This window comes from Carcharhinus amblyrhynchos, chromosome 9 (assembly GCF_965287045.1).
Source record: "Carcharhinus amblyrhynchos chromosome 9, sCarAmb.v2.hapA, whole genome shotgun sequence".
Taxonomy (NCBI): Eukaryota; Metazoa; Chordata; class Chondrichthyes; order Carcharhiniformes; family Carcharhinidae; genus Carcharhinus; species Carcharhinus amblyrhynchos.
In genome coordinates this window covers 29609687-29631726 of record NC_137332.1, presented here as the reverse complement: position 1 = coordinate 29631726, position 22040 = coordinate 29609687, and the positions used below count along the sequence as shown (strand labels likewise).

Below are 22040 nucleotides of genomic sequence, written 5' to 3'. Positions count from 1 at the left end.
CACCTGTTCGGGTTCACTGAGGGAGAATTTAGCATGACCAATGCACCAAACCAGCACATCTTTCGGACTGTGGGAGGCAACCGGAGCACCCGAAGAAAACCCACGCAAACAAACTCCACAGTGATCCCAAACCAGGAATCAAAACTAGGTCTCTGGTGCTATGAGGCAGCAATGCTAACTATTTATGTGGTGGGTGCAGAAAGTGAATGCTTGATGCAGACCCACTTATAAACATGTACTTTATTTTGTGGTTGTCATTGTGGCGTAACACTCAAAAGTTGCTCCATTACATTTTCAAAGAACATATACAAACAAAGGTGCAACTTAGGTACATAAATGGATGGAAGTTCAGTTTTGGATGAACTCATCTTGGCATGATCACTACAAGCCACAGAACTCTGATGTAAATGTATTTGATGCCTCTTTATAATGGTCACTGTGAAACGCGTTTTCAACTGCTGCCTTGCATCAGGCCACAAAGAATAAATCTCATCACTTGGAAAAATGACAGCAAAATACGTCTTCAACATTGTCTCACTACTCAACCCCATTCTAAATTTGAAGTGGGCAATACATTTTTGCAATTTAAACAGAAAATAGACTAAACTATGGAATATTGCTGGACAGCACCTGGTCCATTTTGCAGAACTGATCAGGAATTACTTCAGACTGTACCACAACCACTCCTCAGTAAATGATGGGTTAAAAAAAACCACAAACAATATATCAGGAAAATATACACTTAAATAAATTATGTACAGCAAATCTTGGTCGCATTTCCAGAACTTTTCCAACTCTCAATGTTTCCATGATGGCTAATCCCCCATTTTCACTTTAGATGTCTGTAACAAAAAAAATTTCAATCAATTTTACAAGTTACAATTTTTCAAATGCATAGATTATAGCATAATTAGCTGTAAACATTATATATTCTTCATTCTGCATTAGTATACAATGGTAATTAGTATTAAATAACAATGTTCACTTTGTCCTACATTCAATTTATTTCAAAACTGAAAGGATTTTAATATAAAATTTAAAAGGGGAAATGAACCAATGCCTTTTACAGAATATTAATGCACATTTTCCTCACCTGGGAACAAGTTGCATTTACGTAATGGCATGATAGAAAAATGTCCCAAAGAGTTTTACAGAATTGTAAGCAAAACAATGAATGCTGTGTCAAAAGATACACAGTTATAGCTAAAGGTTTTGGTGAAAAGTCAAGTTTCCAAGGCAGACAGACAGGGGTGCTTTAAGGAATTTTGACACATGGGCCCAGACAACTAGAGACATGATTAATATTAGTAGGGCTAAAGAAAGTCCAAGTAAAACAAAAGGAAAATTTCAAGATGGAGGTAGGGCCGGAGGAGTTTATAGGAGTAGAGAGACCAAAACTTTAGGGTTAACCATGGTGAAGATTTTAAATGAGACAATGGGAGCGCAGAGACCAATGTAGATTAGTATGGACAAACAGAATTTGACAATTTTGAAAGGGGGCAGTAATTCCAAGAGATTGGAGAATGTGAGGCATGCTGAAAGAGTGATAGAAGCTTAGAGATGACAACTGCTTCACTGGTAGGTGAACTCATGGAGAGATGGAGATCTTTAGTATTGGGAAGTTGCAAGTTGGAAGGGTTGAGACCATCTTACCTGTAGAATGGCCACAATGACTCCAAACAAGCCAATGGCGCTGCCAAAGATTTCAACTATCAGGATCTTGACAAACAGGCTGGCATTCTGGGCATCAGCCAGAGCAGCACCACTACCCACAATACCAACACAGATACCACAAAACAGGTTAGAAAATCCAACAGTCAGGCCAGCTCCAAACATGGAGAATCCTACAAAGAAAAAAGGGAATTGAGAAATCTACTGATTAAAACCAAATCAGCTCACATTTTCCCATTATTATTGGATGATAGCAACAAAGCAAATTTATAGGATCAAAGGTTTCCTCTTATTCTCACTTAGACTTTTGGATGCAGAGAGAAGCATTGGTGGAAGGGAGAGAGAACGGGAAACAAAATGGCCTACTTTTATTCCTATAATTAAATCTAATTCCCAAAGAATTTTGGTTAACAGGCTAATCAATACATTAGGTTTATTTTCTATAATAAAACATACTAATCCAGTCAGGAATGGAAACATTAAAAGACATCCCTACAATAAATAAGTTTAAGTTTATTTATTAGTGTCACAAGCAGGGCTTACATTAACATTGCAACAAACTTACTGTGAAAATCCAATTCCAAGGTATAATCATGCAACTTAGCATTGAAAACAGTTCATCTGTGATTTGAATACCTTTCCTGGTTACTGCACCTTCTGCATTACTTTGAATTACCTTTCAAATGCATCACCGCAAACTTTAGGGCGGCACAGTGGCTAACACTGCTGCCTTACAGCGCCAGGGACCCCTGTTCAAGTTCCAGCTTGGGTGACTAGCCCGAGTCTGCACATTCTTCCTGTGTCACTGTGGGTTTACTTCAGATGCTCCAGTTTCCTCCCACAGTCCGAAAGACATACTGGTTAGATGCACTGGCCATGCTAAATTCTCCGTCAGTGTACGCAAACAGGCACTGGAGTGTAGCAACTAAGGGATTTTCACAGTAACTGTACTGTAGTTTTAACATAAGCCTATTTGTGACACTAATAAATATTGTGGTATTCCATTTGCCATTTTCTATCCACCTGACCAGACCATTGATATCTTTCTCACTACCAACAATGCAGACAACTTATGTGCCATATGCAAATTTCTTGATCATTCCTCATATATTTATGTCCAAACCATTAATACCACAATAAGGAGGCAACCTGGCACTGAGCTCTGCAGAACCCCATTAGAAACAGCATTCCAGTCACAAAAACGCCCATGAACTACCCTTTGTTTCTTGCCACAGAGCCAATTTTGAATTCAGCTCGCCACATTCCGCTGGATCTCAAGGAATTTTATTTTCTAAACCAGTCTGCCATGTGGGACCTTGCTAAAATCCATGCAGACACATCAACTGTACCATCCTCATTAATCCTCCCTGTTACTTCGTCAGATAAATTCACTCAAATTAGCCAGGTGCAACCTTCCTTTAACAAACTCATGCTGACTATTCTTGATTTTATGTCTAAGTGACAGTTTATCCTGTTCCTCATAACTGATTCCAATTAATTTCCCCAATGCAGAGGTCAAACTGACTGGCCTGTAAGTTATTCGGTCTCTCCGTTTTTAAACGGATGTGCAACACTAGTAGGCCCCCAATCCTTCAGCACCTCAACTGTATCCTGTGAGGGTTGTAACACTGCAACTTTCTCCCTGACTTCCACTAAAAGCCTCGGCCCTGGTAATTAAGGCACTTTAAAGAATGTTAATCTCTCTCCCCATATTAATCACACCAATATTTCACACTTCTTTACCTTAATTACAATATTAGCATAATGTCCCTCTTTTTTGAAGTCTATGCATAACCAAGAAAGGAAAGCTCAAATCACAAGTCTGTACAGACAAGTTAAGCCGGTCAGCAAACAGAAATGGTGGCAATATCACTTATGCAGTGTTGGGGTGGCCATCTGCAGCAGCTCCTGATAAATGAAGACAGGATTTCATTTCAAATCTACTGCAAATAAATAACTATGGCACAACAAAAAAAAACACTATACTCACCTGCTTGATAATTCCTGGCTCCAATTGTCTGCGGAGTGGTGCCACTGAATGGCTGCGGGAAAGATAAAAAATGTTTTTTGAAGTAATAAATGGAACACCAGGAGCCAGGTCATCATCTTTCAAATTACACATCTGAACATAAATTATTTGTTACTGGAACAAGGCAGTTTTTGTAGGTTTTTTGGGCTATTTGTTTATTTTGTCAACAAGATCTTTCAACCACCCTCAAACCAGTGTTTCAACAATAAATACAGCAACCTGAAAGCAAAGAATATTTTGGAGTACTTTCCTCAAAAGTGCCACTTGCCATCACATATAAAGTGTGAAACGGTTCAGAAATAAATCTAATTTGTGTTTTTATATTAATGATTTAACTACATATAGGATAATCAAATCCACAATTTCTTTGCTTGTCATCTTTTCAACCCTCATGCTAGCTCAGAGTATTCTCCACCCAAAGAATTAAGGTAGTCTGCTCCCAGAATTCTGCTCAGTTGTTAATCAAAACATGCATGAATGTAGTGAAGGAATATTCAATTTCATTAGAAATCAGCTAAGATTGGGAGCTACGTGCAGAATCAAAAAGAATAAGTTCCTGAGTCCATTAAAGTTTGAGGAATATTGTGCCAGCCTTGCCACTTTGTAGAAGTGGCATAAACCTATGAGCCATATAGTTATTGAGAGATTTCACTTGGGAGAAAAATATATTGATTATTCATGGTGTAGGGGTAACATATTGGCATGGATTGGTCAGCTAACAGGAAACACTTAGCATAAATGGATGATTTCCTGATTCATAAGATATTACAAGTGGTGTGCCACAAGAATCAATGCCAGGGCCTCAATTGTTTACAATTTATATCGATGACTTTAAGGGAAGGACAAAAGTATGGTTGCTAAATTTGCTGATGAAACAAAGATCGGTAAGAAATTAAGCTGCGAAGACGACATAAGGAGCTTACAAAGTGCTATAGCGAATGAAGCATAATGTGCAAAAACGTGAAATTGCCCATTTTGGCAAGAATAAAATGCATATGCTAAATGATGAGAGATTGGAGAGCTTACAGATGCAGAAGGATCAGAGTGCACGAATTGCAAAGATTAGCTTGCAGGTACAGCAAGTAAATAGGAATGCTAATAAAATGTTATAATTTTGAGGGGAACTGAATACAAAAGTAGGAAAGTTATAATTTAGTTATACAGGCTACTGGTGAGACCAGATCTGGTGTACAGTATTGGTTTCCTTATTTAAGGGAAGATTGAACTGCTTCCAACAGATTGCAAGGTGGTTTACTATACTCAGAGAATCATACAGTGCAGAACAGGCCCTTCGGCCCATCAAATTTGCATCCATATGAGAAACACCTGACCTCCAACCTAATCCCATTTACCAGTACTTGGCCCATAGCCTTGAATGTTCTGATGTGCCAAGTGCTCATCCATGTACTTCTTAAAAAGGTGCGAGGCAACTTGCCTCTACCACCATCTAAAATAGTCAGGTCATCTTATGAGGAAAGGTTAGATAGACTAGCCTTGTAAATGCTGGCGTTTAGAAGAGCAAGAGGCAATCTAATTGAAAAATACAAAATCTTGAGGGTGGATGTGGAAAGAATGTTTCCTCATGCGGGGGAATCTAGAAATAAGGAATCATCCATTAGGGATGAGGAGAATGTTTTTCTTTAAGAGGATCAGAAGTCTTTGGATTTAGTTCCTCAAAAGGCAGAGAGCACTGATTTTTAAAGTATTTTTAAGGTAGAGGTCAGGTAAATAGAGTTTTTCCATTAGTTGGGGTGGAAGAAAGATCATCACAGGTAGCTAAGAATGTAGAATTGAGGTCACAATCATAAGCCAAATTCTTCTTGAATGGCAGAGAAGGCTCAAATGGCTGAGTGGCCTGATCCTGCTTCTAATTCAGCTGTTCGTATGTATGATTAACAATGCCACTTCCATTGTGTTGCAATGCCTGCTCTACTCCTTTTCATGACAGCAGTCACTGTATAAATGCATGGTGGAATTAGTAAACTAATGGGCAAGTGTTACATGTAAACTGGAATTACACATGGAAAGTGAGACATTCCAGCTTTAATCAATATTATTGATATGGGTCTATCCTGCCCCCTTTGAAAGCACATCAGGTCAGATTTTGACTTCAAATGTACTCCAGATTACATTTAAGGTGAAGTAAGCAAATCATTGTATTTATACTAAAAATTCACATACCTCTGCCATATTACTGATGACAATAGCCATGATAATCCCATAAATTGCAACTGCTTCACAGAAAATGATGCTGCAACATATATGTTAAAAAAAATCATCATTCCAGGTGTTACTGCCAGGTTCACCACTATGGTCATCTTTGCTGTTTGTAACTATATATTCATAACTCCATTTTCAAACATTTATTTTCTAAGCACCTCCTTCACGCACAACCTCATTCCAGGTAGACTCCAGCATTTAGATTCAGGTTTGTTCTCAATATTTGTCAAAATAATTCCCACATTTCCCATGATTGAAAACTTAAGAACTGAGGGGTGTAGAATGCACCAGTACAGAAACAGGCAATTCTGGTTAATGCTGGCATTCACATTCCATATGTTCTGGGTGCACACCTACCTATCACACTCAACTTAAAAGCTGCCTCAATTAATTCTCCATTTAGTTATCTTTTTCAGAAATAGGAGTCCTGTGCTGAAAGGTGCATCTATTCAATTCTGGTGACACTATTTTCTTGTATTTTCTTCAGTGTTGCAATATCCGCTATAGAAATAACAGCCTAACCAAAGGGTTAAATTAAACATTATCTCCCTGGTTTTATATTCCATTCCTTTTGAAATGAAAATCAGCAGTTTGTTTATACTGGTCTTATCAAATTGCATTGCTACTTTGTGACTTATTTATCTCTATTCTTAATTCTCTGCTTCTTTACCCTGCTTATTTTCTTACTTCCAAAGAATAAGTGGCCTCCTTATTCCCATCAAAATGAACTGCTGACCTTACTCAATTTCATTTGGCATTTATACACCCAGTCTCCAAGCCCATTTATCTTGTGATTGGTGCTGTCCTTCACTGGGCTTTAATCACTGTACTACACTGCGCCTATCTGAAAATTTGGATTACATACCTCAATTTCCAAAGTCTAAATCATTAATGCATGCGGGAAATAAGAGTGATCCTGGTGCACCTTCCCAACAGACATTTTTCCACTTCCTGCCAGTCTGATTGGTTATAATACTGGATTAGCAGCCCAGATATCATGAAAATAAGTCTAATAATTAATTTTAAGACTTGAAAATAATGTGAAACTAAAGCTCAAATTATTCACTAACATCCTTCAGCGAAAGGAACCTGCCACTGCAACTCTTCTAAGAAAATTCCACGTCATGCAGCCTGTATACTGTATTCTTAATTACTTCCATTCTTAGTGCATTCAGAGTGCCTCATCAATCCAGTCAGTTGTTAAGGCAACTAGGAATGAAAAATAAATATCAATGCCAGCAAGCCACTCCTAGAGAATTCTTTTAAAAATCTGACATAATTTAGGGCAAACAATCCTCCCTTCTCCTGTGAGCTTGCCAATGGATTGTACACAAAACTTCACATTATCATGCCACTTCAGATGACATTATCAATCATTGAAGATAATTTTGTACCAGGGTAAATAATTGAACAGACTTATTCACACAATACAACTAGGAGAATAGAAACAGATTAATCAAAATAAACCAGGCATTAAGATGAATTCTTACTGTAAAACTAAAGGTTGAGTACTTCTCATAAGACTTTAATCCCAACAAAACAAAACCTTTAAGAATTATGCAAGTAAACAGCTAAATTCATCCTCCTGCTTCATGGAGATTAACTGAACTACCAATACAAGACCATATTTCTACACACACAATTGCTTTGATGTCAATATAAGTTTCAACGAGTTAACAAACCAACTTATCATTTGTTCCTTCATTCCCCTGCAAGTACATCATTTTAGCTTGTTCTTGTCCCAGCGAATTAGCCTATTGTTCTTCTACTCTTTGACCCAGTTCTGTCTCTTGACGATCTTTGATTCTTTGATGACTGCAAGCTGTTCTCCATTTTAATTGGTTCTGTGACAAGAGTTGGCGTACCTGGCATACCTCTTTCCCTTTGCTTCATTTACTTTATTGTAAAGTTCATCTTCTGATTCTGATATAAGGCTTAGCCTGAAAAATTAACCTTCTGTTCTTGTGACAAGCTGAAAGAGTGGACAAATACATGGTAGATGTGGAAATGGATAAATGTGAGATTATCCACTTGTGGCAAAAACAGAAAGGCAGAGTATCTGAATGACTACAAATTGAGGGGGCAATGTACTGGGTGTTCCCGTACACCAGTCATTGAAGGTAAGCATGCAGGTGCAGCAGGCAGTAAGGAAGGGAAATGGTACTTTGGCCCTCATAGCAAAAGGATTCGAGTGTAGGAGCAGGGGTGTCTTGCTGCTGGTATACAGAGCTTTGATGACACCACACCTGGAGTAGTGTGTGCAGTTTCAGTTTCCTTATCTGAGGAACGGTGCCATTGCTGTACTGGGAGTCAAGCAAAGATTTACTAGACTGATTCCCAGGACGGCAGGACTAACGTATGAGGAGAAATTGAGTCAGTTAGAATTATATTCACTGGAATTCATAAAAATAAGGGGAGAATCACACAAACTGAAAATTCTAACAGGACAAGACAGGATAGATGCAGGAAGGATGTTCCTGATGTTGGGTGCCCAGAATAGGGGTCACAAACTAAGGATTCGGGGTAAATCTTTTAGGACTGAAAAGAAGAGAAACTTCTTTACCCAGAGAGTGGCAAGCCTGTGGAATTCTCTATCAAAAAAGAGAGTTGAGGCCAAAACATTTCACGTTTACAAAAAGCATTTAAATATACCTTCTAGGGCAAAGGGGATCAAAGGATGAGGGTAGGGTGGAATCAGGCTGCTGAGTCAGATAATCAGCCATAATCCTTAATCATAGTGAATTGCAGAGCATGATCAAAGGGCTAAATGGTCTACTCCTGCCTCTATTTTCTATTTCTCTTTAGATGCTGAAGGACGGTCTGATAACATAATATTCGATTCCCAGCTTGGATTACTGCCTGTGTGGAGTTTGCACATACTCCCTCAGTCTGTATGGGTTTCCTCCTGGTGCTCCGGTTTCCTCCCACAGTCCGAAAGATGTGCTAGTTAGGTGCATTGGCCACATTAAATTCACCCAACAGGCACTGGGGTGCGGCGACTAGGGGATTTTCACAGTAACTTCATTGTAGTTTAATGTAAGCCTACTCGTGACTAACGAATAAACATTTAAACATTAACATCCAGCATTTTGTCTTTATTTGGAAATCTACAGAGATGCATCAAAAACCAGCATGAACTGAAAACTCAGTCGAAAGCCATCAGCTGTTATCTGGAATGGACAAGTCTCGATAAAGTTATCCTGCTCAACATTACTCATAACTCAATGAGTCAAAAATCTTAATCCATAAGAAAATATACATTTAAAATCTGATTTTTCCCTTTCTTAGTCTCCCACAACTCATAACCATTACCCCAGTAGGTATATTGCCATATTCCATTTGTTAACTTATAGCAAACTGGAAAACCAAATCCCTCATCCAATTCCTTGCAAAGAAGCACCTTATTAGCTGTAGTGTCAGAGAAAGATTATTTTTCAAAAAAAATGCTTGCAATTGTTGACATAATAGGTGTATTATTTGAAATTAGTTTTATTTTTCAACACACTCACGAGTTAAGAGCTACTTTAAAATGATTACCTGACAAGATTTTTGGTTTTAATCCTAGGTGCCTTCACACCCCCACCAAGAATGCTGGAACCAGTGATGTAAATCCCCCTAAGCAAAAAAACACAAGGAGGCGGTTATGTCCATTTCTTTTCCAATAAAACCTTCCTTAGATAACAGGACAGGCAGAAAACATATTCCCAAGGCTTTGGAAAGTCAGGAAGTGAGTCACTCATTACTGAATGCCTGGTCTGCAACATTCTAGTAGTCACTTGAGATAATGATTTTGAATGTTACGGAGAGGCGGTTAGATTTTCTTGTATTGGAGATGGTCATTGCCTGGCATTCGTGATGCAAAATGCCGTTTGCCACTTATTAATCTTAGTCTGGATATTGTCAAAGTTTTATTTTGCAGGTATGGATGTCTTCATTACCTGAGGAACTGCTTTGTTTAACACAGAAAGGACATCTTGGTGACCCTTGAAATTTTTTTGTTTACATGATTCAAAGTGCAAATAGTTAGTACATGTATGATCGATCTTTGGGCATCCTGGTCAATCCACTCACTGATACGGATAAGAAAAAACATCTTACCATGCAGCACCCACGACAGACAACGAGATAGCCAATCCAATTCCCAGGTTTGCCCACATGAAGGGAGATGTTTCTGTTAAAAACCTATAAATAACAAAATATTAATTGAATCACTTTGTACTTTTGCTCTTCATGCTTGACAGAAGTAAAAAGTACAATAAAAGCTCTTAAATGTTTGAGTCAAGAAGTGACTTCAAAAAATTTACATGAAAAATTTCATGCCAAAGTGTGCTAGCAATATATTTAATATTCTCTCAAATCTCCTGCTATCATATCTCTTTTTAATGAAGACTAAGAAATAGAGATAATTTTCCATCAGCAGTAAAATAGTGCAATGAACATCAAAGAAAACTTTCCACAAAAGTCTAATGATTTCTGTGGATGGATTTTTTCTTTAACAAAGTCAATTCGAATCTTCCACCAGGCATTTGACAACAGTGGCATTATAAGCAGGAAAAATAGCCAATGACACTGAAGTGTCTCAGAAAGCAAACCAGAAATCCCTTCACTTCTGATTTTAAATTTCCAATGACAAAATAAATGATTGGGCCATATTATGATATTAACACACAGACTAAAACATCAAATAATTTTGAGTGTGGAATTTTCATAATGAAAAAAATTAGACTTTCAACAAATACAAAATCTCTTTTCAGGGCCAGTGTGTGTTCAGTAATTATAAACTCAGTATGCTGTTCAAAGACCTAGTATGGCCTCAGTCAACTAGGTGCAACTTTTTCAAGGGTTTTTGGACACTAAGCATCAGAGTTGAAATTATCTGTTTGATGATTTTTAGTTGACTGCATTCTTAGGAGGCCCTCAAAGTGCACTCAGCACAGAATCACTGACAGCAAACTTGGATTTCTGCACTTTACTATGCATGTGCAGATCACAGAAGTTATTTTCACCATTACCATAAATATACATATTTATATATACACAGACATACGTATACAGAGATGACAGAAACTGGGAAGCAACCAGAGGTTACTCTAAAGCTGTAAACATACATTTCCACAATCAAACACCACATTCCTGCAAGGATCTGCCCACATTGTATTATGCGGCATCAGTTGCAAAGTGTACATCAAGTAAAAGCGATTTCTTCAATAAAGTGATAACCTAGAATGCTTATCAGAACACCCAATTTACATAGCCATTTACTGCACTAGCCAATTTGCAAGGTCATTGCTCATCATGTTTTAACCAAAAACAGTAAACTTTACAACAACACACAAGACAAGATTAAAGCAAGATTCTACCACAAGGATCAGGGCACACCCCATTTCTGGAAGAAGCTGTGAAATACTGACAGAACGCAAGAATTCAACACCTCCAATATCAACAGAAAGCAATTTCCCTGTTTTAATTTGAATACAAAGTCTCATGCAGCAGTTGACCTGTAATCTCCACTATTGCATTTTAGTCCAATTGTGATTACAGTTCACCCCCTAAAGTAGCCTTCAATTCAATAATCAATGCAATTTCTGACAGAGATAATTCTACCATGATGATCTCGTGTATCTTTTCAAAGTATGCAAAAATTGCTTGATGTGCACAATCAAGCCTGCTTTTTCCTCTCCTGTCCCATATTTTGTTAAAAGAAACAAATACTTACTGATCATATACTGGAGCAAAGGCAGAGGGTATAGAGAAAATGAATGAATCTCCTGATTATATTTAAATGTAGGATTTACCCACTTAACACCACTTCCTCACTATTCAATGCAAAGCACCCCCCCCCCCCCCCACCGCCATCCTTTCCACTTCAAATATTCTTATTGGTTCATTTTACTCTAAAAATTATTAGGGTGGAGGAGGGTGTTCCAGACCTAATAATTCCCATTTTCTTCTTGTCTAATTCGCCTACTTAAAGTTCACATTTTGAAAATGCCACAATGAAGTTACCAAGGTCAAGGAAACAGTCCCAGGTACATAGGTTTTAAATCAGCACAGCCAGTTCATATACGTAGAAACTCTTCCCGTTTCTCTTCCTCCTTGGTTTCCCCCCTCCTTACCACTGTGTTACCAGCATTCACTACAGTAACTATTTTAAATTTTTTTTTCATGTAACCTTTAGTGGTAACAAATTACAATATCTTCAGCTTAAACTAAATGCAAATCAGTATTTCCAGCACTATTCTCCCAATATAACTTCAAATATTAATTGGTGATTCCGTTTCCTGAACATTCCAAATAACCTAGAAGAAATACACTTTGATTAGTTATTTCTGTCCCTTCTTTAAAAGTTGTGTCACCTCAGCCCAATTCTATGGAATGCCTGCCTGCCTGAGTCACTGTTTTGAATACGTCTTCAAATCCATCCTTTCAATCAAATCTTCAGAAACCTCCCCCGATTCTCTCAGTGCAATTTGATGGCTGCTCCTTACTCCATGATTTTTTAAAAAAATGTATTCTTTCATGGGATGTGCACATTGCTAGCAAGGTCTATTTGTTGCTCATCTCCAGCTGTCCTTGAATTGAGTGGTTTGCTAGGCCATTTCAGAGGACAGTTAAGAGTCAACCATATTATGTCTGGAGTCACATGCAGGCCAGATTTCCTTTCCTAAAAGACATTAGTGAACTAGAAAAGTTTTTACAACAATTGACTGTATAGTCACCATTACTTAACATGTAATTTCAGATTTTTCAACTGAATTTAAATATCACCAGCTGCAATGGCGGGATTTGAACCCATGTCACCAGAACATTAGTCTGGGGCTCTGGATTTTCACTATGCCACCATTTCTCTTTAATTCTTATTTCTTCTCTCCATGTAAAGCTTTTTAGGGCATTTTTTCATAAAGGTGAGACACAAACATTTGTGGTTAGGCAACAACCTCTTTCTGCCACCACCTACCCACCCTCCTTCCCATAGGCTAATGTAAAACATTAATTCAGTCTGAGCATGGATCGGAATTGGAACGGCAAGGAAGAATTTGTACTTCCCTACGCTCATGTTAACCAGCCTATAATATCTGCAGCTTACTGTCTAGGCTTTTATTTCCAACCGTCTCTCTGTCCCCACCATCAGACTTCCTGAACCAAGTCATGATTCAACTACAGCTTTCACTTCCATTTTTTAATATTTTCATTAAAAAAATGCAATAAACCTTTCCACATTGTCTAAACTGAAATTCCTGGTTCAAAAAGAGTCTACATATGAAGAATTTGCACAAAGTGTTAAGATTAAAAGGAAGCAGCAGCCAGAAATGGCCAGTTCTATACAGAATGATCACAAAATAAACCAGTAGGTCATCTCCGCAATTCTGGAATCAGACAAATTGCCTTGACTCTAACAAAGCAAAAGCAAAATACTGCGTATGCTGGAAATTTGACATAAAAACATAAAATACTGGATAAATTCAACAGATCTGGCAGCACCAATGGAAAGAGACAGACGTTTTGGATCTAAATGATCCTTCTACAGAAGGCCTGTAATATCAGGCATCAGAGCTCACAGGATGGGTTCACAAAAATTTTCACCCAAATTGTTTTAAATTAATTTAACTATACTTTGTCCTGGCCATGCTGTAGCATTGCAGGTAGTGGAAAGAAAAAGGCACTAGATAGAAACAAGGTACCATCTCATACGAGGAAGCAAAATATTGATTTACACACCGACACTTTTCAAAACACATTCACAATGTGAACCATAGAACACCTACAGTGCAGAAGGCAGCCATTCAGTCCATCAAGTCTGTCCCAAAACAGCATCTTAGCCTGGACCAAAAAAAGTCACCATTTACATACAGGCACATCATTAAAATAACGAGTTCAGATGACCATTATCTCTGTTTCTTTCCTCAGATGCTGCCAGACTTGAATATTTCTAACATTGTGTTTTTATATCAGTTATCCAGTAAGCACAATTTTGCTTGAAGTTTGAAGAGGGTTCCCATCTATTGAGGTGTCATATCTATCTCTCTGAAGTTAGCAATTGGGTTTTCACTATCCAAAAAAAGACAAGAAAACTGCTTTTATATTTGTCATACCAGCAAATCTTGGACTCAAACCTCCAATCTCGGGATAAGTCTAGGACAGCCCTGTAAGCTGAATCTGACAAAACAAACATTCTAAAGTATTTCCACATAGCTATAACCAAACAAAAACTGATACTAAGCCAAAGGAGGAGCTTTAGGAGAGACATTAAAAGCTTTTTCCAAGAGATGGGTTTCAGGGATCTGAAAAAGAGGAAAGAGGTGGAGGGACAGAGATATTCCAGGGCAAAATTTCAAATCTAAGGGGTTTCATTGGCATTTAACTACATTACAGAGTGAGGTACTGATTGTTGTAAGCCTTGAATGTGCTAATCCCTCGTATACAAAAGAATGAAGTGGCAAACTGCAGAAAGCATAATTTTGGGGCCAATTTTCGAGCAAACTGCTCTAGCCAGAGGACGCATGTAATAACTGATTTGTCTATGGCCTATTTACAAACCATTGGTTTGGTCAGTATTGTGTTAAAATATTGTAAGCATTGCTGGACACCATACTTTAGGAAGGATGTGAAGAAAGGATGGCTCCAGGAAAGAGGGACTTTAGTTGCCCGGATAGATTGGGGAACCTGGGGTCATTCTCATACAAGATGAGATGGTTGGAAGGAGATCATGAGGAGTTTGGACAGTAGATAGGGAGAGAAACTGCTCCCAATGATATTAATGATGAAAACCACAGGACACCGATTTAAGCTGAGTGGCAAAATAAACCAGGTTACAGAACAGTTCAATTTAGAAAGTGGGAAAAATATTAATAGTTGATTGGATATACTAATTGGAGGAAACTTTCAGAAAATCCTTTTAATAATCCAATCTAGGAAATAAACTTGAAGCTAAACTGTTACAAATAAATGAGAACTTAATTTTTCCTTTGAAATGACTTACCATCCTATATCAAAGCGAAATCCTAGGTCAAATATTGTGTAACAAATGCCTATAATAGAAAGACAAATGAAAATTCAATAAACATCATACCAAATTTTTATGTGAAGTGTATTAACAGAACAGAATTTCATCAATCTAAAAACAAATGAGTTTAGGTATTGCAGACCAGAAATGTCAGGTCTTCCTGATTTTTTGAAGTGGTAGAAATTTCAGATTAGGTTGGAAGAGGGAACAAGAATTTTTTCAACAGCATTCTTACGCATTAAGATAAATTCTCTATATGCTCAATTACATAAAACTACAAAACCAGGTGATATCAGGAAACAAAAACATTAAGTGAACTACACATTATAAACTGAATTTTATTCCTCATAATAAGTTTAGGTGAAATAAATACTTTGCAGAATTAACTGCTCTCTCTTTGAATGTACTTCCCCATGTCCGCCACGACTCAAATCAGAAGACATTTTGAGAACAGTCACAACTGCAGATTAAACCTTACAGATGATGCATTTGTGCACTTTAAGACATAGGATCATGATTACCTAACTCAATGATTCCAACCTTATAATTTATAACCAAGGAAAACACGTGAGCTTCTTTGCTTATCAGTTCTGACTTGATCCAGGTTGAAGAGTCAGTTGGCCTGTTAGTTTGGATCTGATCCAAACCCAGCTGAGAGATAAAAAGACAGTGCTTGAAATCATCAAGTTTTCTTCTTCTAATTTGGTATTAATTTGCAATGTCACAAGCACAGATCAGTTATCACCACGGACCAGACCTTTCTGGGAACTGGTAAACATTTCACATTCAGTCATCACACTCAATGCTTTCTTTCCTAGTTAACATCAGTATCAGATCATTACTGCTTATAGACATAAAAATTGGGCTCCAACCATAGGGATCATTAAATAGATATTTGGTCTTCATTCCTGTTTTGTTCAAAATCAACTCATACCATTGCATATAAACCAAAATTCTGCAAAAACTTTAGTTCGGCACTGTTGGACATGCTGTTTTTGAATGAATTATTAAACTGGCCTCACTATTGAAAGAGGGGTAGGGAGTTCTCCCAATATCCAGGTGAGTACATACCTCTCAACCAAAATTCACTAAAACAGATCATCTAGTCATTTCTCTCAGTACTTTGTTCACGTGTTTTCCTTGGTTATAAAATGGACAATTTGCATGCAGTGCTTCCCTACCTTAGAACAGCTACTACACTTCAAAAAAAAAACATTGACAGAAGCACTTCTGGATACCTTGAGGCTGCGAAAGGCACAATGTAAATGCAAATTCTAACATTATAAAGGGGTCAGCAACAAGAATATTGAATGGGTGAGCACTCTTGTGGGCTCAACTCTGCAAGTCACAGCTCAGTTGGTATCACTCACCCTTCAATCTGAAAGTTCAAGTCCCACTCAAATACTTGAATATAAATATTCAGGCGGCCATTCCAATGAGGTATTGAGGGAGCGCTGTCTTTCAGTTGTAACATTAAGTTGATGTCCTATTTGCTCTCTAAGATGGACATAAAAGATCCAGTGACACTATTTTGAAGTCAGGACGCATATTTAATCACCTCAAAAGCAGATCTGGTCATTAACGTTAATTGTAGGAAACTGCTGTACCTACATTGCTTGCTATGTTTCTTATATTACCACAGTGATTGCACTTAAAATATTTCATTGGCTACAAAGCACTTCGGAAAATGTGGTCATGAAAGGTACCATATGTTAAGGGGGAAACTGTCTATAGTGGGTGAACATGCCATACCAACTATTTCATTTTCATAACTTTTCCAATATTAAATTATTTATAAATTCTTCAACTCTTCATAAATGAAAATTTCTCGCTTCCTAGCCTGAAGAAATGATGAAGGAATGGCAAAATATATTTTTTCTTTATTCTTTTATGGGATGTGGGCATCACTGCCAAAGCCAGCATTTGTTGCACATCCCTTCTTCAATTGAGCAGCCTGCTAGACCATTTCAATGGGCAGTTAAAAGTCAACCACATTGCTATAGGTCTGGAGTCGCACGTAGGATAGACCAGGTAAGAACTGCAGGTTTCCTTTCTCTACACATTAGTAAACCATGGGTTTTACAACATTTATAGATGGTGCCAGAGCATGATATCATGCGAGCTGTCCCCAGCATACCTTCAAATTCAATCTTTTACTCTTGCTCTATGCTCTTAAAAACTGTACTCTCAAGTCTTAAAAACTTCCTAATAATGATCTTAAATTTCTTAGATTTAACAGAACTAAATCCTGCACATTATCCTTGCCTTCTTAGGTTGATTGGCCATGCTAAAATTGCCCCTTAGTGTCCTGAGATGCGTAGGTTAGAGGGATTAGTGTGTAAATGTGTAGGGATATGGGGTAGGGCTTAGGTGGCAGTGCAGTCGGGGCAGATTCAATGGGCCAGATTATCTCTTTCTGCACTGTAGGGTTTCTAAGATTCTTCTCTACGCACTCAGTGAGCAGTATGTTTGTCTGTAACAGCTCACAAGAAACAATACTTTTCATTGTATCCCAATATATGTGAGAATAAATCAATTAAATATCTGAGCTGTGTACAGAGCAGAGAACACAACAATGTTTACTCTGAAGAGATATTTTGTCAAGAATTTAAGATCTTTGAGGTGTCCATTTAACCATGAGTATCTTTTGAGAGTTCGATGAACTTTAGAACCAGTGAACATGCTCTCAAGTTTGAAGAGGAAAGGCACACAAAATTTAGATGGTGAAAAACGTTGAGTGAGAGAGACTGGTTTGTCATGAGCAAAATACATTATATAGCCTTTACTATTCTTCTACTTCACTATGATCAAGATTAATAAGTGATTTACAAACATTAACCATCAAGTCAAAGAATCTTACAACACAGGAGGCCATCCAGCCATCATCACAATATCAATACTTTTAAAGACTGCTCCAGTTTAGTTCCACATCCCAGCCTTTTCCCTATAACCCTGTACATTAATTCTCTTTAAGTGTCACTCCGACAAGTATTTAAAAGTTCCTTTCAGGAACTGTATTCCATTGTAACCTGTGGAAAAATCCTCAGCTCATTTGCCGATCCTATTAAATCTTTGAACTCTTATTACCTACCCCCATGCCAGAGCAAAGTTTCTTCCTGTTTGATGTGTCAAAACACATCCATTTGGTTCTCACTTAATCTTCTCTCCTAGAAGAACAATTCCAGCTTCTACAGTCCCTCGACATAATAAGTCCTTCATCCTTTTAAGTCTCTTGCGTAGTCACTCCAAGCCCTTGATTTCCAACCTAAACTTTGGTGCTTCGAACACTCAGAACATAGTTTATGAAATTGTCCTCCACTCATCATCCCTCATTGCCTCCCACACCCAAACTTGAAACACCCTCTCACAAAGCTATGAATAATTTAAAATCTAAGAATGATAGAATTTTGCTTGCAATCAGTTTTGAGGGAAATGGAGTTGGCTACAGGTCTGCCAGGAATCTCAAAATAGGGCTAAGCAAGGGAAAAACACAAAGTATTAAATTGGCCAGTAGCTATCACGATGGAAAGAGCTGTATTTGCATATTTCTTAAGAGGTCTTAACAATATAATCAGTTCCTGATAGGTTTGGCTGACAGTGCATAATACTGATGTTACAACCATGGAACTTCCCATTTTGCGCAAAACTGAAACATGTCCCCCTTTATTAGCTTTAACTCTTCCATAACCAGGAGTTCCTCTTTTTATTATTCATTTTTACAGGATGAGTGTCACTGGCTGGGCCAGCATTTATTGCCCATTATTAACTGCTCTCCATTTTGAAGGGCATTTGAGAGTCAACCACATTGCTGCACATCTCAGTCACATAGGCCAGGCCAGGTAAGGATGGCAGGTTTCCTTCCTTAGAATACATTATTGAATCCAGTCTGGTTCATTAACAGCCAACTACAGCTTCACGGTCGTCATTAGATTTTTAGTGAAATTTAAATCCAACAAAAATCTGGCATTATCTGCTTCAGATCTTGCCTTGGGTCTCTGAATTACTAGACTAGTGATAATGCCACTATGTCTTAGCCTCCCAATGAAGTCAGCAGTTTACTCCTGATGTATCAATATTTTTGAAAATGCATCAGCTTTCAAGTGCAAGCTTGTACGCAAATTTTGAACTCCAAATATCGACACATCCACAAAAATTGCAATTGTAAACTATAAAGTGAAATCAGTTTTGATGACCCCCAGCAAAAATGTAAAAAGAAAATGTACTCATTAAGCAACTTGCACTCACGACCGTTATAAGCTACTCCAAAACATTAACCCCCGATAACAATGGTCTCAGATTAAGATAACAGATACCACACGATTATGGCTTTTTCATCTCAAATTAAAATGTTGGACAATTTTAGGACATTGACTTATTTACACATAACCAATACGAATATTATGCATTTACTTAGCCAAATGTGCATTAGCCATTCAAGATTTACTCTAACTGAAAGAACTTGGCACTTGTATAGCACCTTTCACGATCACAGGATACCAGAAGCTCTCTTCAGTCAGTTTCACCTTTGTAATGAAGGATATGTAGTTGACTATTCACACACAGCATGATTGCACAAACAGTAAGGTGATAATGACCAGATTACCTGTTTTTGTTTTATTGCTCGAAGGATGAACATCCTGCTCTCTGATGCCATTGGATTTTTACATCCACCTTAGAGTGTGGACAAGACCTTTGTTTAATGTCACATCCAAAGGTGCAACACTCTCTCAGTACAACATTATCAGTCTAAATTTGGTACTTGGCTATCAGAATTGGGACTCAAACCCACAACCTTTGACTCGAGTTGAGAATATTATTGCTGAGCCACAGCTCACACCTCTGAAATGTGCATGAAACCAAAACTCCAGATAAGCTTAAACATTTTGCCCCATAGCACACACAAATAGTTGAAATTAAAAATTTCAAACAAAAAAGTTCAATCTCTCACCAAATGGGATTGACTCAATAAGTCCATGACTGATACTCACTATTCAAACAGCAGCAAATTGATCAGTGAAAACTCCTATTCAGATAGGTTACTCTGAAAAATGGTTCAGCAAAAGACTCTCAATCAGAAAGCAGTGCAATAGGTCTAACAAACCACTGAAACTCAGTCTTATCCCAGTCAACCATCAGTGAAAAGGAGTGTAATCTTTATAACCATAAATGTTTGGATTTTCTAGAAGATTTTCAAGAGTAACAGTCGTCCTCCCAACTCTTCTAAATAGCTCAAAAGCTTGGGCTACGTACAGATGTCACCTCAAGGATCTGGAGAGATATCATTCACGCTGAGACAGATTCGCATCAGTTAGGCATACTAACATCAGTCTCTTCAAAGGAGCCAAGAGTACAAGCATCAAGGCCATAATTGTCTAAAACCTATTGTGCTGCGCTGCTCTCATGCTTAGGATACCAGAGTCCTGAGTGCCAAAGCAAATCTTCTTCGCGCAGCTTAAGGAAGGCCCTGAACAAGAGGGCAACAAAGCAAGCACTTCAAAGAAATGCAACAGAGCATCAATGTCTGGGAGATCCTTACTCAGGAGAAACGTACCTGGAAGAACCTCCTGACTGAAGGGACACAATTCTTTGAGAACATCCAACAGCAAGAAAAGGAATGACAGCAATCAAGCCCAAGGATTAATTCCACCTCCTAGAAACATCGGTCAAGTGTGCAGTTGAAGATGCAGTTCTAAGATCAGACTCATCAGCCGCATAAGGACCCAAGAAGGGCAATCACACAATAGTGAGTGATCAAAGATGAAGAAAAAAATGATACAAATTTACATGCATTAGAATTTGGGAAGCTGTTTCTCATTTCCAATCTGCAGAAAAAAAATCATCCACCTCAACATTAAATATTTCCACATCTAACTATTTCACAATTAATACACTTCACAAGTGCGTGAAGCATTTCTTAACTTCTCTCTTGAAAGGCTGGATCTAATTTTAAAGGTTGTGGTTCAAGTCCTAGACTCCACAAGTAGCAAAGGTTTTTCCTCCATCTATTATTTCAATTATTTTCAAAATTTTTAAAAGCTCAACTGCATTGCTATTTCCTAGAGAACATAAACCCAGTTTATGAAACCTCTCTTCATAGTTTAATCCTTGCACCCTGTCACAGCCTGGTCAATTCATACTGAACTGCTTTTTAAAAAAAATCCTATGTTGTGGTGTCCAGAGCAGCATTTTGTACACCCAATGTGGTCTAATCAGAAGGCAGCAGTGTGATTTGAAAGGAAAAAAGTCACATAACAGCACAGAGACTGATGAAAAAATGATGACAGCAATTAAGAGAGTGGCTTTTGAATACCAGTGACAAATTCTTACTTGCTGTCATGGGGATGAAATCCCTTCTTAAAATGTAAATTGTCAATAAAGCTTGCAAGTCTCTGGTACCATGCTGTGGGTACAGACACAATATTAATAACATATATATCAGCATATAGCTTGATCCGATCTACACAAAATATAAACAGACAACACAGCTTCGTGTTTAGTGTCAGCACTTGGAGCTCGATAGACATCTCTGACAGAATTTCCCAACTTCATTCTGGTGATAGGAATGAGGAGCAGGAGTGGGCAATTCAGCCCTTTCGAGCTAGTTCAGTCAGTGGTTTTCCAATAGGAATAAATCGTTAAAAAGAAACACCCTCGCCAAGGTGCAAGGGGGCCGGCGAGCATCGCCACCATTTCGAGTCCAAAAAGTCTCAATGCATGTGCTAAACTCGGAAGAGGTCCCCAGCGACAGAAGGTGCCGCCCCCCCACCGGTGAGGGGGGAACGGGGACATCCACGGGCCGCCGGCCGCACTAGGCCTGACACCGGGCTGGGCACCGGGAGCCGCCCCTGCCCCTCTCCCACATTCCCTCCCCGCTCTCTCTTACCTACTACCAGGATGGTGGACCAGAAGGCCAGAGTGATGCCACCGTACAGTAAGGCGTAGCCGTTCATGGTGGCGGGCAGGCGGCCGGCAGCTGGGCACTGACACCGACACCAGGGAGACTCTCCGACACTCGGGGGGAGGGGGAGGGTCAGCTGAGGGGGCTGCGCGCGCAGGCGGCTGTCATGTGAGCAGCAGCCGTGAGCTTGCGCGTCATCGCCAGCGGACCCCGCGCCC

At 38.5% G+C, this 22040-nt stretch overlaps 1 protein-coding gene across 1 annotated transcript; it reads right to left on the bottom strand.

Moving 5' to 3' along the window:
• Window positions 1-222: 222 nt before the first annotated feature.
• atp6v0b (ATPase H+ transporting V0 subunit b) lies at window positions 223-21964 on the bottom strand. Its single transcript, XM_080195384.1, has 8 exons — window positions 21808-21964; window positions 14901-14949; window positions 10019-10102; window positions 9458-9535; window positions 5882-5951; window positions 3662-3713; window positions 1654-1844; window positions 223-842 (listed from the first exon to the last, which is right to left on the bottom strand). Exons 1-8 carry the CDS (start codon window positions 21872-21874, stop codon window positions 816-818), a joined length of 618 nt encoding a protein of 205 aa, XP_080051510.1. The 5' UTR covers window positions 21875-21964; the 3' UTR covers window positions 223-815.
• Between the last annotated feature and the right edge of the window lie 76 nt (window positions 21965-22040).